The 15,988-nt window shown below is 48.7% G+C and overlaps 1 protein-coding gene across 2 annotated transcripts in view; it reads left to right on the forward strand.

The window, feature by feature from the left end:
• Positions 1-15,988, forward strand: part of LOC105473898 (inositol polyphosphate-5-phosphatase D) — a 152,759-nt gene that overhangs the window by 108,657 nt on the left and 28,114 nt on the right. For both annotated transcript variants that reach the window (XM_071073577.1, XM_071073578.1), the window contains 5 exons: positions 3,654-3,750; positions 4,375-4,513; positions 4,840-4,948; positions 5,396-5,484; positions 12,510-12,591. In XM_071073577.1, the coding sequence (XP_070929678.1) occupies positions 3,654-3,750; positions 4,375-4,513; positions 4,840-4,948; positions 5,396-5,484; positions 12,510-12,591 (516 nt within the window). The remainder of the gene's footprint in view (positions 1-3,653; positions 3,751-4,374; positions 4,514-4,839; positions 4,949-5,395; positions 5,485-12,509; positions 12,592-15,988) is intronic.

Consider the following 15,988-nt stretch of genomic DNA (forward strand, 5'->3'; position numbering starts at 1 on the left):
TGAGTGTGTTTATGTGAGTCTATGTATGTGAGTCCATGTGTGAGTGTACCACCCCATATCTATGAGTGTGTGTCTATGTGTGTGTGAGTCCATGCGTGTGTGTTTGTGAGTGTGTTTATGAGAGTCTAGGTATGTGAGGGTGGGTGTCCGAGTGCATGTGCATAAGTGCTAGAGCCTCTGTGTGTGTGTGTGTATGTGTGTGTGCGCGTGTGTGCACGTGGGGTGGGACACACACAGGGCCCCCAGGCTGGCATCAGGGGTGAGGCCAGTGGTTTTTGGTGGTTGGAGTCAGTGGAGTCAGGAATAGGACAGAGTCCTAGAGATAACAGGAAATGGAAGAATTGCTGCAATCGAACGTGCAAAGCTCTCTCAGCTTTTCTGCTGACAAACCGCAAACTGCCCGTGTCCACCCCCGCTCGTCCCCCTTCCTTCCTGCCACAGTGGAAGGGTGGGGCTGGCGAGGCTGTCCTGGCTGCGCCCACGCCCTCCTGCTGCCCGGGAACCACCCGGGTGTGGATTCCATCGCTCCCTGGGCTTCCAGCCTCTCCCACCGGCCCCTGCCCCGCTGTGCAGAATATGCTGGGACCTCCTGGGGCCACATAAAACCACCCCCTCAGCCAGACCTTGCCTGAAACTCCCGCCCCAGTTCCTGGTCATGCTGGCCTCGGGGCTGGGCACTGGGTCAGCTTCTGAGCAGGCAGGAGCTCTGCTCATGTGGACCTGACACACACTGCGTGAGCAGATAGGAGGGAAAGAAGCCAGTTCCGGGGAGGGAGCGCGCTGGCCAAGGAGTGTGTGGCATGGGCAGAGGGCAGAGGTCAGGGACCTCCCTGAGAAGGGCAGTGCGACTGGCATCTGAGGGGTGGGGAGAAAGGCCTGGCCAGAGTCCCAGCTTTATGACCATTGCAGGGCAGCTTCTGGGCTGTGGAGCTCACACACACCTTCCCCACCTTCCCCTCCTTCCCCTCCTCTCTGCCCTGGGGCCAGCCTCCCTCCTCCACTCCCCTGAAATGGCTCCCCGCCATAATTAGCACAGGACAGGAAGAGCAAATGCTGGTTGGCTGATAAAACATTAGTCCTGGCTGGTGCAGTGGCTCACGCCTGTAATCCCAGCACCTTGGGAGGCCGAGGCAGGTGGATCACTTGAGGTCAGGAGTTTGAGACCAGCCTGGCCAACATGGTGAAATCTCATCTCTACTAAAAATACAAAAATTAGCTGGGTGTGGTGGCATGCACCTGTAATCCCAGCTGCCTGGGAGGCTGAGGCAGGAGAATCGCTTGAACCCGGGAGGCGGAGGTTGCAGTGAGCTGAGATTGTGAAACTGCACTCCAGCCTGGGTGACAGAATGAGATACCATCTCCAAAAAAAAAAAAAAATCCTTAGAACAACCAAGGCCTCTCTAAGAGTGTGCCCTAAGCAAGGCTGTGTGCTAAATGCTTTGTATCATCTCATTTAATATAAATACCCTGCTAGTCACGACGGCTCATGCCTGTAATCCCAGCACTTTGGGAGGCCAAGGTGGGAGGATCTCCTGAGACCAGAAGTTTGAGACCAGCCTGAGCAATATAGGAAGATACCATCTCTCCAAAAAAAAAAAAAAGACTGGGCATGGTAGTGCATGCCTGTGGGCCCAGCTACTCAGGAGGCTGAGGTGGGAGGATCACCTAAGTCTGGGAGGTCAAGGCTACAGTAAGCAACGATTTTGCCACTGCACTCCAGCCTGGGTGACACAGACTTTGTCTCAAATTTAAAAAACAAAAACAAACAAACAAACAAAATACTCGGGCAGAGACTCTCGTTATTATTCCCATTTGCAGATGAAGACACAGAGTCTATGGCGATGATCCATAACTTGCCCAAGGCCCAGGGATAAGAAAGTGGTGGGCAGGGATTGAAACCAGGCTGTCGGGACTGGAACCAGTTGCTCAGTTCCAGGTCACCCTCTGGGAAGGAAAGAAGAGGCCTCCCAGTTTGGGGGCAGAGGGGCAGGGCTGGAGGGCAGAAAGCCTGTGTGCTCCCCCACTGGGTCCTGAGGATGCTCAGCCAGGTGATATCCAGGGGTCCCTTCAGCCTATGGCCTATCCAGAGCTGTCCAACCAGAAGAAAATGGGGCTGGGCACGGTGGCTCACGCCTGTAGTCTTAGCACTTTGGGAGGTGGAGGCAGGCAGATTGCTGGAGCTCAGGAGTTTGAGACCAACCTGGGCAACACAGTGGAACCCCGTCTCTACTAAAATACAAAAAATTAGCTGCGTGTGGTGGTGGGTGCCTGTAGTCCCAGCTGTCGGGAGGATGAGACAGGACAATTGCTTGAACCCGGGAGACGAAGGTTGCAGTGAGCAGAAATTGTGCTGCTGCACTCCAGCCTGGGGACAGAGACTCCGTCTCCAAAAAAACAAAAAAGAAAAGAAAATGGGAGCCAAATAGATCATAAATAAATAGATTTATGATCAAAATAGATTACAATTTGATCTATTATAATCAATAGATCAAATTTTCAAGTAGCCACATTAAAAAGGAAACAAGTGGAATTAATTTCAATAATAGATTTTTTTGAACTTCATACATCCAAAATACAATTATTTCAATAGATATTCAATGTAAAAAGTGATTTGCTATTTTACAGTCTGTGTTTCTTACCAAGGCCACAATTCTGATGTGTATTTTACACTCACAACCCGTCTCATTTTGTACCAGCCACATTTCAGGTGTTTGATAGTCACACGTGGCCTGTGCCTGTATTGGACAGAGCAGGTTCTCAGCTGCGTGTGTCAGGATCACCCAGAGCAGGGGTTGACAAACGTTTTCCGTAGAAGGCCAGATGGTGAATATTCTAGGCTCTGTGGACCACGCAACTGTCTCAACGCTTCAGCTCTGCCATCGTAGTCTGAAAGCAGCTACAGACAATCCAGAAGTGAATAGGCATGGCTGTGTTCCAGCAACATGTTCTTTATGAACACTGAAATTAGAATTTCATATTTTCATGAATCACAAAAAGACTGTTTTTCTTTTGATTTGTTTCCAACCATTTACAAACGTAAAACCATTTGTAGCTGGCAGTGAGCCAGCATTTGCCCACCGCTGACCCTGGAGGGCTTGTCAAACACGGATTACTGGGCCCCATCCCAGGATTTCCGATTCAGTATGTCTGGGGCGGGGCTGAGAATCTGTCATTCTGACAAGTTCCCAGGTGGTGTTCAGCTGCTGGTCCAGGTTTCCCTTTGGGAACCACTGACCTAGAACAGATCAGAAAAAGGTGTGATCTCAGTGTGGGCTTTTGGTCTATCCAGGAACCTTGAATTCGCTGGGAGGGAGATCAGCCCACCCGGGCTAGAACCTTCTGAATCTTCCCAGGGCTTCTGGCTGCCGCTTAGCACCCTGGTCACTTCAGAGAGAGATGCCGGGGGAGGATCACAGCAGCAGCCTTCCTCTGCCCCGCTGAGAAGCCCAAGGCTGCCGCCATCTGCGCTGCTCCTGCATTTTCTCATCTCCCGCTCTCTGCCCAGCAGCTCCCACCCCACAGGACCCCGTTTCGCCCTCCCCTTGCCAGCTCCTCACTCACCTGCCCCTCTCACCCTGCCTCCGGGTGATTTCTGGCCCCTTGGCAGTGTGTCTGTTTGATGTTTTGATTCTTCTTTCTGCTCTTCATTGTAGGGAACAAGGGAGCCGTGGGGGTGTCGTTCATGTTCAATGGAACCTCCTTAGGGTTCGTCAACAGCCACTTGACTTCAGGAAGTGAAAAGAAACTCAGGTAATGGAACTCCTTCCCCCCAAGAGTGTGCATTTGGGTTATCTGCCCAGACACACCTCACTCCTCTAAGCACCAGAAGGACCTGCTCAGCTCTTGCCTTTGACCTTGTGGGTGTCCTGTGGCCTTTCAGGGCCCACCACAGTCTCATTAAAGCCAATTGCAGCACAATAGTGACCTCATGTGTGGAGGAATTTTGTCTGAAGGTCAGAAAAGATATTTCCTTGTGTCATTAGCCTGATGGACCCCCGACTAGCACTGTTTCTAAAGCAGAAAGTTTCCTCTGGGGCCTTCTTACAAATCCAAGCTGATCTTGCCTAGCTGGGACCCAGGAATGAAGACAGCCATCTAGAATCCTCACTGTTCTGATTCTCTGCTGTGCAGATGCTGTTACTCCTGGGCCCCTGCCCTCTGTGCATCCAGTGTGGCCTCAAATGCCCTTTGCATCCTGGCTGTAGCGTATTTGCACGCTAAGGTGGTCTGCTGCAGCAGGGCTGGAGGGCTAAGTCTCCCTTCCCCCCACCTGCTATGCTCCTCGCCCCCCACCTATGGCAGGAGTGACTTCCTGTCACAGTGGAGGGGGAACCAGTGACCCCGTGCTAGATGGCCACTTTTTCCTTGCATTAGGCGAAACCAAAACTATATGAGCATTCTCCGGTTCCTGGCCCTGGGCGACAAGAAGCTGAGTCCCTTTAACATCACTCACCGCTTCACGCACCTCTTCTGGTTTGGGGATCTTAACTACCGTGTGGATCTGCCTACCTGGGTAAGGGGCTGCCCGCCTGGGGCTGGGGCTGCAGGAGATGGAGGATCCCTTGAGTCAGCTCGGGGCAGGTGGTCGTGGAGATATGTGAGCTAAGTGGGCTGAGGCGGCTGCTCCCCTTGGGGGCTCAACGCTGTTTCTGTTACTGAGCCTCAGCTGCTCCTCATGGTTCCCCTGTGCTCATGCCCGGTTCCCATAACTGTCACGGCCACCCTGCCACCATCACTCTGCAGCCTGTGTCATCCAGCTGCCCGCCCCCAGCCCCGAAGCTTGCCAGGCCTGGATCAGCAGGGCTTCTCACCAGAGGCCTGGGCATGTTCTTGTTCCAGGAGGCAGAAACCATCATCCAGAAAATCAAGCAGCAGCAGTACGCAGACCTCCTGTCCCACGACCAGCTGCTCACGGAGAGGAGAGAGCAGAAGGTCTTCCTGCACTTCGGTAAGAGCAGCGGCCTCTCGGGCGCGGTGGCTCACGCCTGTCATCCCAGCACTTTGGGAGGCCGAGGCGGGTGGATCGCGAGGTCAGAAGATCGAGACCATCCTGGCTAACATGGTGAAAACCCGCCTCTACTAAAAAAAGTACAAAAAATTAGCCGGGCGAGGTGGCGGGCGCCTGTAGTCCCAGCTGAGGCAGGAGAATGGCGTGAACCTGGGAGGTGGAGGTTGCAGTGAGCTGAGATCGCGCCACTGCACACCAGCCTGGGTGACAAAGCGAGACTCCGTCTCAAAAAAAAAAAAAAAAAAAAAGCAGCAGCCTCTCCTCTTGGAGCCTTTCCAGCCATCCTTTCGTCCCCTTTCCCCCGATTTCCTACCAGGAGAATAGGGAAAATTGGGCAGATGCAAAACCTGGGGAATCAGAATTGAACCCGAAGTCTCTCTGTTTCAGAGGAGGAAGAAATCACGTTTGCCCCGACCTACCGTTTTGAAAGACTGACTCGGGACAAATACGCCTACACCAAGCAGAAAGCGACAGGGGTGAGTCCTCTTCACAGACACCTCCCCTGCCCTCCATCTCGTCCCCACTCGTGTCTGTTCCCAAAAGGCGAACAGAGAGCATCTTCATCCATTAGGCAAAAAAAAAAAAAAAGGAAAGAAAAAAATTAGAAAGCGCATGTTGATTTGTGTCACAGAGTAAGTGGGCAGCCACAGTTGTGCACTGCTTTGAGCTGGGAAAATAACCCTTGTGATTTATCTTCTGTCCAGGTACTCTAAGATGCTGAGAGGATTTTAAAGTATTATTTCCTTAACTGGGTTCTGAAGATCATTTTTTTTAAAAAGTCCCATGATCATATATATTTGCTAAACTGCTGAGTAAATTAACATTAAGCCGGTTTCTTTGCTGCAGGACTTATCAGAGCCTTTATGGGCCTAAGAGCATTGTGGTTCTCCATGAGGAAATCTGTATGCCAAACTCAGTTATTCATGGAATACCAACTAATATCTTATTAGGCCACTTGTTTTCCAAGGAACAGTGTTTGGGGAAAGATGCATAAAATATGTATTCATTTGTTCAAAGATATTTCCTGATGGACTATTATGGGTTAGGCACTCTCCTAGGTGGTGGGAGAGCAAAGATGTCTGCTCCAGGGACTTCACGGTAGGAAAAACAAGACGAATATGCAACTAGCTGTAGCCAGAGCCAGAATATGACAATGCCAGGGCAGGGAAGGATCAGGGAAGCCAGCCGCTGGCAGGGTTCAAGGGTTGAACGGCTGGGGCAGTGAAGTACCCAGGCCTGCTAGAAGCCTAGGGCAATGGAGCACAAGCTCAAAGTGTCATCTGAAAGAGTTCTGGGCCCCATCTGGGCTCAGGGGCAAGTGAAGAACTGGACGTGGCAGAGGAAGGCCAAGAGCTGGGTGAATTTCAGAACTGAGCAGGAGAGGAAGAGAATAAAACAGAGAGGACAGGAGAAGATCCGGGACTGCTGTCACCCACGAGACTGGGACCCCCAGGATGGGACACCCTCTTCCGCAGGGTCCACTGCCTGCTGTGTGGATAAGGTCACCTGGCCCAAAGGCACTGTCAGAGCAGGTTCATGGGGACCCCTGTGCAGGCTGGTGAAGGATGATTTGGCTTACGTGAGTTTAAGTTGAGGAAGATAGGGGCCTGAGATGGGAGAGCGGCCAGTCCTAGATGCCAGGATGACAGGCCACAGGGGGCCACTGCAAGCTCTGCCGGGCACTGGTGCATCAGACTGGCATGTGCAGGATTGTAGTGGGCATTGTGGTAAAGGATGAGGATGCGGCAGGGGCACCGGTGAGGAGGCCGTCGTGCACATTTAGCTGAACAACAGCCAGGGCCAAATCAGGGAAGACACAGTGAAAATGAAAGAAAGGGGGAAAGCAGGATATATTAGGAGACCTGATTGCCATTGATAAAAACTGGAAAATCACAAGGCGGAGCTGGCTTGAAGGGGAAAAAAATAGAACTTGTTTTCAGACTTATTGATTTGTATGACATTAGTGGAAGAACTCAGAGAAAATATCCAGAAGGCAGCCAGAGATAGTGACACATTGCTTAACAACGGGGATATGTTCCGAGAAGCGTGTCATCAGGTGACTTTGTCATTGTGGGAACCTCATGGAGTGTATATACACAAAGCCCACTTCAGTTAGATGGTGTGGCCTATTGATCCTAGGTGACAAAGCTGTATAGCATGTTACTTTACTGAATACTGTGGGAGTTGTAACACAATGATAAGCTTTTGTGTATCTAAACTTTTAAAAGGTACAGTAAAAATATGGTATAAAAAGAAAAAAATGGGCTGGGTGCCGTGGCTCATGCCTATAATCCCAGCACTTTGGGAGGCCAAGGTGGGTGGATCACTCGAGGTTAGGAGTTCAAGGCCAGCCTGGCCAACACGGTGAAACCTTGTCTCTACTAAAAATACAGAAATTAGCCATGCATGGTGGTACACGCCTGTAACCCCAGCTACTCAGGAGGCTGAGGCAAGAGAATCGCTTGAACCCGGGAGATGGAAGTTGCAGTGAGCCAAGATCGCGCCTTGCACTCCAACCTGGGTGTCAGAGCAAGACTCTGTCTCAAAAAAAACAGATGGTACATTGTATAGGGCACTTACCATGAATGAAGCTTGCAGGACTGGAAGTTGCTCTGGGTGAGTCAGCGAGTGAGTGGTGAATGAGTGTGAAGGCCTAGGACATGACTGGGCACTACTGTCGACTTTACAAACACTGTACACTTAGGCTACCCTACATTTATTTTTTAAATTTTCTTTTTTCAATAATAAGCTAACCTTAGCTTACTGTAACTTTTTTATTTACAAGCTTTTTATTTATAAACAATTTAATTTTGACGCTTTTGTAACAAAATGCAGCTTAAAATGCGAACACATTGTACAGCTGTACAGAAATATGTTCTTTCTTTATATTCTTAATCTATAAGCTTTTTTCTAGTTTTAAAATTTCAAAACTCTCATTTACATTGAATTTTTTGTTGAAAATTACGATGTAGGTCAGGCACTGTGGCTTATGCCTGTAATCCCAGCATTTTGAGAGGCCGAGGCAGGCAAGTCACCTGAGGTCAAGAGTTCGAGACCAGCCTGGCCAACATGGCAAAACTCTGTCTCTACTAAAAATACAAAAATTAGCCAGGCATGGTGGCATGCACCTGTAATCCCAGCTACTTGGGAGGCTGAGACAGGAGAATTGCTTGAACCCAGGAAGCAGAGGTTGCAGCGAACCAAGATCATGCCACTGCACTCCAGCCTGGAGCAAGACTCCGTCTCAAAAAAAAAAAAAAAACGTAAATGCACACATTAGCCTAGGCTGACACAGGCTCAGGATGGTCAATGACATTATCTCCCACCTCCACATCTCATCCCACTGGAAGGTCCTCAGGGGCAATAACATGGAGCTGTCATCTCCTATGATGACAATGCCTTCTTCTGGTTACCTCCTGAAGGACCTGCCTGAGGCTATTTTATAGGTAACATTTTCTTTTCTTTTTTCTTTCTTTTTTTTTTTTTTTTTGAGATGGGGTCCTGCTCTGTTGCCAGGCTGGAGTGCAGTGGCACAATCTTGGCTCACTACAACCTCTGCCTCCCAGGTTCAAGCGATTCTACTGCCTCAGTCTCCCAAGTAGCTGGGATTACAGGCGCCCACCACGGTGCCCGGCTAATTTTTTGTATTTTAGTAGAGATGTGGTTTCACCATGTTGTCCAGGATGGTCTCGATCTCCTGACCTCGTGATCCGCCTGCCTCAGCCTCCCAAAGTGCAGGGATTACAGGCGTGAGCCACCACACCCGGCCTCTACATTTTCTTGTAAGTAGGAATACACTCTAATTATAAATAATATAGTAAACACGGAAATGAGTGACAGTTAGTTATCATTATTATCAAATATTATGTACCGAACAGAATTGTACTGTTGTGCTTTTACACAACTGGCAGTGCCGTGGGTTGGTTTGCACCAGCATCCCCACAAGCTCGTGAGTAATGTGTTGCGCTGTGACATGATGACAGCTACAGCATCACTAGGTGATGGGGATTTTCCAGCTCCATTATACTTTCGTAGGACCTCTGTCCTATATGCAGTCCATTATTGTGGTACATGACTATTTGTGGAGCCCCACGGGTAATTCTCAGGGGCAGCCAATGCAGAGAACTGCAACGTTAAGAAGTAACTGTTTAGGCTGGGCATGGTGGCTCACGCCCATAATCCCAACACTTTGGGAACTGAGGCAGGTAAATCATTTGAGGTCAGGAGTTCAAGACCAGCCTGGCCAATATGGGGAAACCTCGTCTCTACTGAAAATACAAAAATTAGCTGGGCGTGGTGGCACAATCCTGTGATCCCAGCTACTCAGAAGGCGGAGTCAGGAGAATTGTTTGAATCCGGCAGACAGAGGTTGCAGTGAGCTGAAATAGCCCCACTGCACTCCAGCCTGGGCAACAGAGTGAGATCCTGTCAGAAAAAAAAAAAAAAAAAGTAACTGTTTGGCAGATAATTGATAAAAAGTAAAAATGCACCTATTCTATATTTCAGTAATTCCACTTTGGTGTGTGCTCAAGAGAAATTAGTATATTTGTTCACTAAAACTAGGTGTAAGAATGTTTGGCCAGGCGTAGTAGCTCGTGCTTATAATCCCAGAGCTTTGGGAGGCCAAGGCAGGTGAATCACCTGAGGTCAGGAGTTCGAGACCATTCTGGCCAACATGGTGAAAACCATCTATACTAAAATACAAAAATTAGCTGGGAGTGCTGGTGTGTGCCTGTAATCCCAGCTACTCAGGAGGCTGAGGCACGAGAATCACTGGAACCCGGGAGGCGGAGATTGTAGTGAGCCAAGACCATGCCACTGCACTCCAACCTCAGCAACAGAGAGAGACTCCATGTCAAAAAAATAAATATAAAAATAAAAAAATAAAAGAGTGTTTATAGCAGCTTTGTTTATAATCTTCAACCCTATGTCCATTAACAATAGAGTAGATAAATGTGATACTTATAGACAATGGAACTTTTATAAGCAACAAAGTGGCTGAAGGAGTCCAACATGAAAGAGTATTTACCGAGCGAGTCCATTTATGTACGTTCATATAAATTAATCAATGGAGATGTTAGTCGCACTAATGCTCACCTTTAGGAGGCTGTGGTATTGACAAGGAGGGCATATGAGGGAACCTTTAGGATGATGAGGGTTTTCTATATCTTGCTCTGGGTAGTTGGTAAGTGGGTATAAGCAAACATAAAAATTCATGGGACTGCATGTACACTTATGGTTAGTACACTTTATGTAAGTTGTACCTAAAGTTTTTTCAAAAAGCAAATGGTTCAGAAGTAGAGATAGTGAAAATAAAACCTTCTTTTTTTCTTTTTTTTTTTTTTTTTGAGACAGAGTTTTGCTCTTATTGCCCAGGTTGGAGTGCAGTAGCACAATCTCGGCTCACTGCAACCTCTGCCTTCCGGGTTCAAATGATTCTCCTGCCCCAGCCTCCTGAGTAGCTGGGATTATAGGCATGTGCCACCACGCCCAGCTAATTTTGTATTTTTAGTAGAGACAGGGTTTTACCATGTTGGTCAGGCTGGTCTCGAACTCCTGACCTCAGGTGATCCACCTGCCTTGGCCTCCCAAAGTGCTGGGATTACAGGTGTGAGCCACCATGCCCGGCCTGAAAATAGAACATTCTTGAAAGAAAATTGGTAAAAGGAAGAAAAGAGAAAAGTAATTGAAGGAGGTGACAGAGGTAGGTGCTTTCAGGATGAGTTCCTTTATGTTTGTAGACAGAGAAGAAAGAGCTAGAATGTGAGGGGATAAGGATATTGATAAAAGAGGGTTGTTATTGCCATTTTACCTTGTCTATCCCACCCAATGGACATCTTGCTCATCATTGCAGCCTGAGGCCCTGGAGAGGGCTTGTCACATAGTATTAATAGATACTGTTTGAGTGACTGGACAAGTAGGTAGATGGGTGTGTGAACGGGTCAGTGGATGAGTGGATGGGTGTAATGGATGGATGGATGAATGGATGGATGGATGGATGGATGGATGGATGGATGGATGGATGGATGGATGGATGGATGTGTGGGTGGGTGGATGGATGGATAGGTGGATGGATGGATAGGTGGATGAATGGATGGATGGATGGATGGATGGATGAATAGATGGGATGGATGGATGAACAGGCAAATGGGTAGGTGGGTGGGTGGGTGGAAGGATGGATGGATGGATAAATGGATGGATAAATGGATGGAAAGGTAGATGGGTGGGTGGGTGGATGGATAGGTTGGTGGATGGATGGATGGGTGGGTGGATAGATGAATGGATGAATAGGTGGATGGGGTGGATGGATAAATGGACAGGTTGTTGGAATGGATGGGTGGATGGATGAATTAATAGATGGGTAGGTGGATGGATGGATGGGTAAATGAGTAAAGATGGGTAGATAAGATGAAGAGGTGGATAGGTGGATGAGTAGGGAAGTGGGGTGGAAGCTGGAGTGTGTTATTAAAGTAAGTGGCTGCAGAAAGTGAGTAGAGACTGAATTGAAAATACAGGCCGGGCGCGGTGGCTCAAGCCTGTAATCCCAGCACTTTGGGAGGCCGAGACGGGTGGATCACGAGGTCAGGAGATCGAGACCATCCTGGCCAACACGGCGAAACCCCGTCTCTACTAAAAAATACAAAAAACTAGCCGGGTGAGGTGGCGGGCGCCTGTAGCCCCAGCTACTCGGGAGGCTGAGGCAGGAGAATGGTGTAAACCCGGGAGGCGGAGCTTGCAGTGAGCTGAGATCACGCCACTGCACTCCAGCCTGGGCGACAGAGCGAGACTCCGTCTCAAAAAAAAAAAAAAAGAAAAAGAAAAAAAGAAAATACAGGTCGGGGTTCCTCTGAATCAGAAAGAAAGTAAGAGAAGGTGAAGATACAAGGGGTACTGAAGTAGTCAGGAGGATAGGTGAGGGAACACAGGAGGTGAGTTATCTTATTCTAAAGAAGAAGGCCAGGATATGTGAAAGTGTGGAGCGTGGCAGTGGAATCTGGACTTGAGCCATGTGAAAATAGTTTAAAGCCACCTACGGGGAAATTCTATAAAAAGCCAACAGCCGGCCGGGCGCGGTGGCCCAAGCCTGTAATCCCAGCATTTTGGGAGGCCGAGATGGGCGGATCACGAGGTCAGGAGATCGAGACCATCCTGGCTAACACGGTGAAACCCCGTCTCTACTAAGAAATACAAAAAAACTAGCCGGGCGAGGTGGCGGGCGCCTGTAGTCCCAGCTACTCGGGAGGCTGAGGCCGGAGAATGGCGTGAACCCGGGAGGCGGAGCTTGCAGTGAGCTGAGATCCGGCCACTGCACTCCAGCCTGGGCTACAGAGCGAGACTCCATCTCAAAAAATAATAATAATAATTAAAAAAATAAATAAATAAAATAAAAAGCCAACAGCCGATTAATTTGAGGATTACAGAGGCCACCAGTTAGTCTTTTCTTCTACTGATTGAAACATAATAAGAGGCATTTTACAAAGCCTGTGACTTTGATTTGCAGATGAAGTACAACTTGCCTTCCTGGTGTGACCGAGTCCTCTGGAAGTCTTATCCCCTGGTGCACGTGGTGTGTCAGTCTTATGGTGAGTCCAAACACTGGGGAAAGCAGACCAGGATCAGAGAGGGCAGTTTAGGGCAGTTGCTGGGAGGTGCAACTGCCCTAAAATCTAAGGGCTTCAATCTGTTGATGTGTCAAAGGGAGGAATTCACTGTAACCCTAATCAGGCAACCTGGAAATGTTGATGCATCCCCGCCTGTCTTGGGCTGTCACCTAATCAATGTCCCCTGCTTTGGGAAACGTTTGAGTTATGGAGCACTTTTTTTCTTTTTTAGATAGAGTCTCGTTCTATCACCCAGGCTGGAGTACAATGGCGTGATCTCATCTGACCACAACCTCCGCCTCCTGGGTTCAAGCGATTCTCGTGCCTCAGCCTCCCCAAGCAGCTGGGATTACAGGCTCCCACCACCATGCCTGGCTAATTTTTGTATTTTTAGTAGATACGGATTTTGCCACGTTGGCCAGGCTGGATGCGAACTCCTGACCTCAAGTGATCAGCCCGCCTCAACCTCCCAGAGTGCAGAGATTACAGGCGTGAGCCACTGCGGCCGACCTGGAGCACTTTTTTAAAAATTCAATTTTATTTCTTTAGAAAAGAACGTATTAAGTTTGAACCATATGAAAGTGTTTTTGTAGGTCAGAAATAGTCAGTTATTGGAAATTCATATGGCACAAGTATATACATATATATATTTGGGGAAGTTTAACAATAAATTGAGTTAAATTGATTTTTAAAAGGCATAATATGTAATATTAAAACAAATAATTATGGAATAAATTATAAAAACAATTAAGAAATAACTGTTAGCCAGGCACTGTGCCACGCACCTATAGTCTCAGCTACTCAAGAGGCTGAGGTGGGAGGATCGCTTGAGCCCAGTAGTTCAAAACCAGCTTGGGCAACATAGACCCTACCTCTGAAAAAAATGAAAGAAAAAAATGACTGTTAACTCTTGACCCTCAAAGGTGCACTGAAGGAGTTCTTAATTGCCTGAATGCTTATTCTGAAAAGCTACTGATTAGTTCCCATTACTTACAAAGCGAGACCTTAGAAATCCACAGAACAGAGTTGCTTTGAACACTTCACTGACTGAGAATTGTGGTATTATTTTTATTTATTTATTGAGTTGGAGTCTCTCTCAGTCGCCCAGGCCAGAGTGCAGTGGCTAAATCTCGGCTCCCTGCAACCTTTGCCTCCTGGGTTCAAGTGATTCTCCTGCCTCAGACTCCCAAGTAGCCGGGATATCAGGCATGCAGCATCATGCCTGGCTAATTTTTGTATTTTTAGTAGAGATGGGGTTACATCATGTTGGTCAGGCTGGTCTCAAACTCCTGACTTCAAGTGATCCACCCGCCTCAGCCTCCCCAGGTGCTGGGATTACAGGACTGAGCCACTGCACCAGGCCCAGTGGTATTATTTTTAAAACACTGCAAATTCTCAATGTCCCTAAAGGAGGGCCACCCTGGTCCTTGGAGCGAGGAGAGGGGCGGGGGAATCCTGCTGCTGCCCAGTGGCCACCTTCGTGGCTCCCACCTTCTCTGGGGACTGGCAAATTTGGTCTCACAAATTTAACTCTGGTCCTATACATTGAACTGACTTCCATTCCTGTGCATGTCTCCTCCGGCTGCCCAGAAGAGCCCAGAGCAGCTACCCTGAAATAGTTTAAGACACGCTCCCTGCATTCCTTGCTGAAGGAATGAGCTCTGTCTCCCAGAAGTGACGTCACTAGACGAACTTCACACAACACCTTTAGATGTGTGGGAAGGCAACCTGCCCTCACAGTGACGGCCGGGGCATTGTTCCAGCTTCCAAAGCTCAAAGTGACCGAGTCCTACCCTCTGCCTGCAGCCTCCTCACTTGTGCATTCCCTCCCCCGCACCCCTCGGACTCTCCAGGCCTGTCACTCCTTCCCAGCCACACGCAGGGTCACCCCTGTCAATGCTGTCCTTCCCACATCCTGCAGCTCCGCGCGTCCTGCCAATTCTTATCTCAACCATCTGCCTGCTTCAGCCAGCCTCTGCCGAGTCAGGAGATAGGGGAGACTTGTAGAATTACCACTTACTGTTTTGCACCTAAACTTGGCATTCAAAACTGCTCGACAGTGGAGGCTTTAGAGAAAGAGGGAGATCAGTCCGGAAGAGGCAATGAGGAGCGGGAAGGACACCCTTTGTCCCCACCTCTGGGCCCGGAATATGAGGGCTGGGGAGCAAAACAAGCCTCACCAGAGAGGCAGCAGTGTCTTCCGGGGGAGGGCCGGGTTTGGGGGGTGATGGGAAGATTAAAGATACAGGGAATTTTGCTAATGATATTTCATGGAGTGCCAGAGGGCTCAGTGGAAATGTTTAATGAGTTGGGGTTGAGGAAAGGCAAGAAGTTGGAAAAGAAAAGTGAGTGGATGTTCAGAGCTCAGTAAACGCGGGTGACCTGGGAGCCTTAGTCTTCTCATGGCAATTAATGTAGCCAGGGGTTACATTACATTACAATGTAATTACAATGTAATCAGCTGTCTACTGCTTATCAAACTTCTGACAAAGGAGGAGGAAGAGGCAGAACAGGTCACTTGCCTTCCAAGATGGCAGGACTTACTCCAAAGGTACAGTAGTTAAAAACAGTGTAACATTAACCAGGGATGGAAAAATTAAAGATAAGAACAAGAGAGACCCATGCATATATAGACCACAAACTGTCCTAAAACTCACTGACTTAAAGCAAACAATTATTTGCTTGCGAGTCTCTGGGCTAGGCTGAATTTGGACTGCTCACCTCTGCTCTAGTTGGTGTCATCTGGGCACACTCAGGGAGGAGCCCATCAGATCTAGGGTGGGCTGGCTGTCAGCAGGCATATGGGTGGTACTCATCATCCAGCAGGCCAGTGCAGGCTGCTTTGCTTCCTGGTCTCAGGGTTCCCAGCTGCTAGTCTCACCAATGGAAATTCTTCTTAAGGCTTCGTTGGCCTCAGGTTTACTAAGGTCCCATTGGCCAAAGAAAGTCACATGGCTAGGCCCAGACTCATGGTGGGAGGGGACCACAGAGAGTGTGGTTACTGGGAGGAGGACTGGGTTTTTGAGGGTCACCCATCTTATAGTCCGCCTCCGAGCTTAAGTGCACACTGTAGTACCATTGCTATTACGTTCAGTACATATCTGAAATATTCTGAGAATACTTAAAAAAAAATCTTGCTTGTCAACCCATTAAATTCTCCCTGGAACACCCCTCCTCCACTACCACTGCAAACCTGTACCCCAGTGCTCAGCCTGACTCCCCACCTCCATCCCTCCATCCTCCTGCCTCACATAGCACTGGACCTCACTGATTTCTTCCCACTCATGTCCAGTTTTTTGTTTTTGTTTGGTTTTGTTTTTTTGAGACACTCTTGTTCTGTCATCCAGGCTGGAGAGCAGTGGCACCATCTTGGCTCACT

Source organism: Macaca nemestrina, chromosome 11 (assembly GCF_043159975.1).
Source record: "Macaca nemestrina isolate mMacNem1 chromosome 11, mMacNem.hap1, whole genome shotgun sequence".
Lineage (NCBI taxonomy): Eukaryota > Metazoa > Chordata > Mammalia > Primates > Cercopithecidae > Macaca > Macaca nemestrina.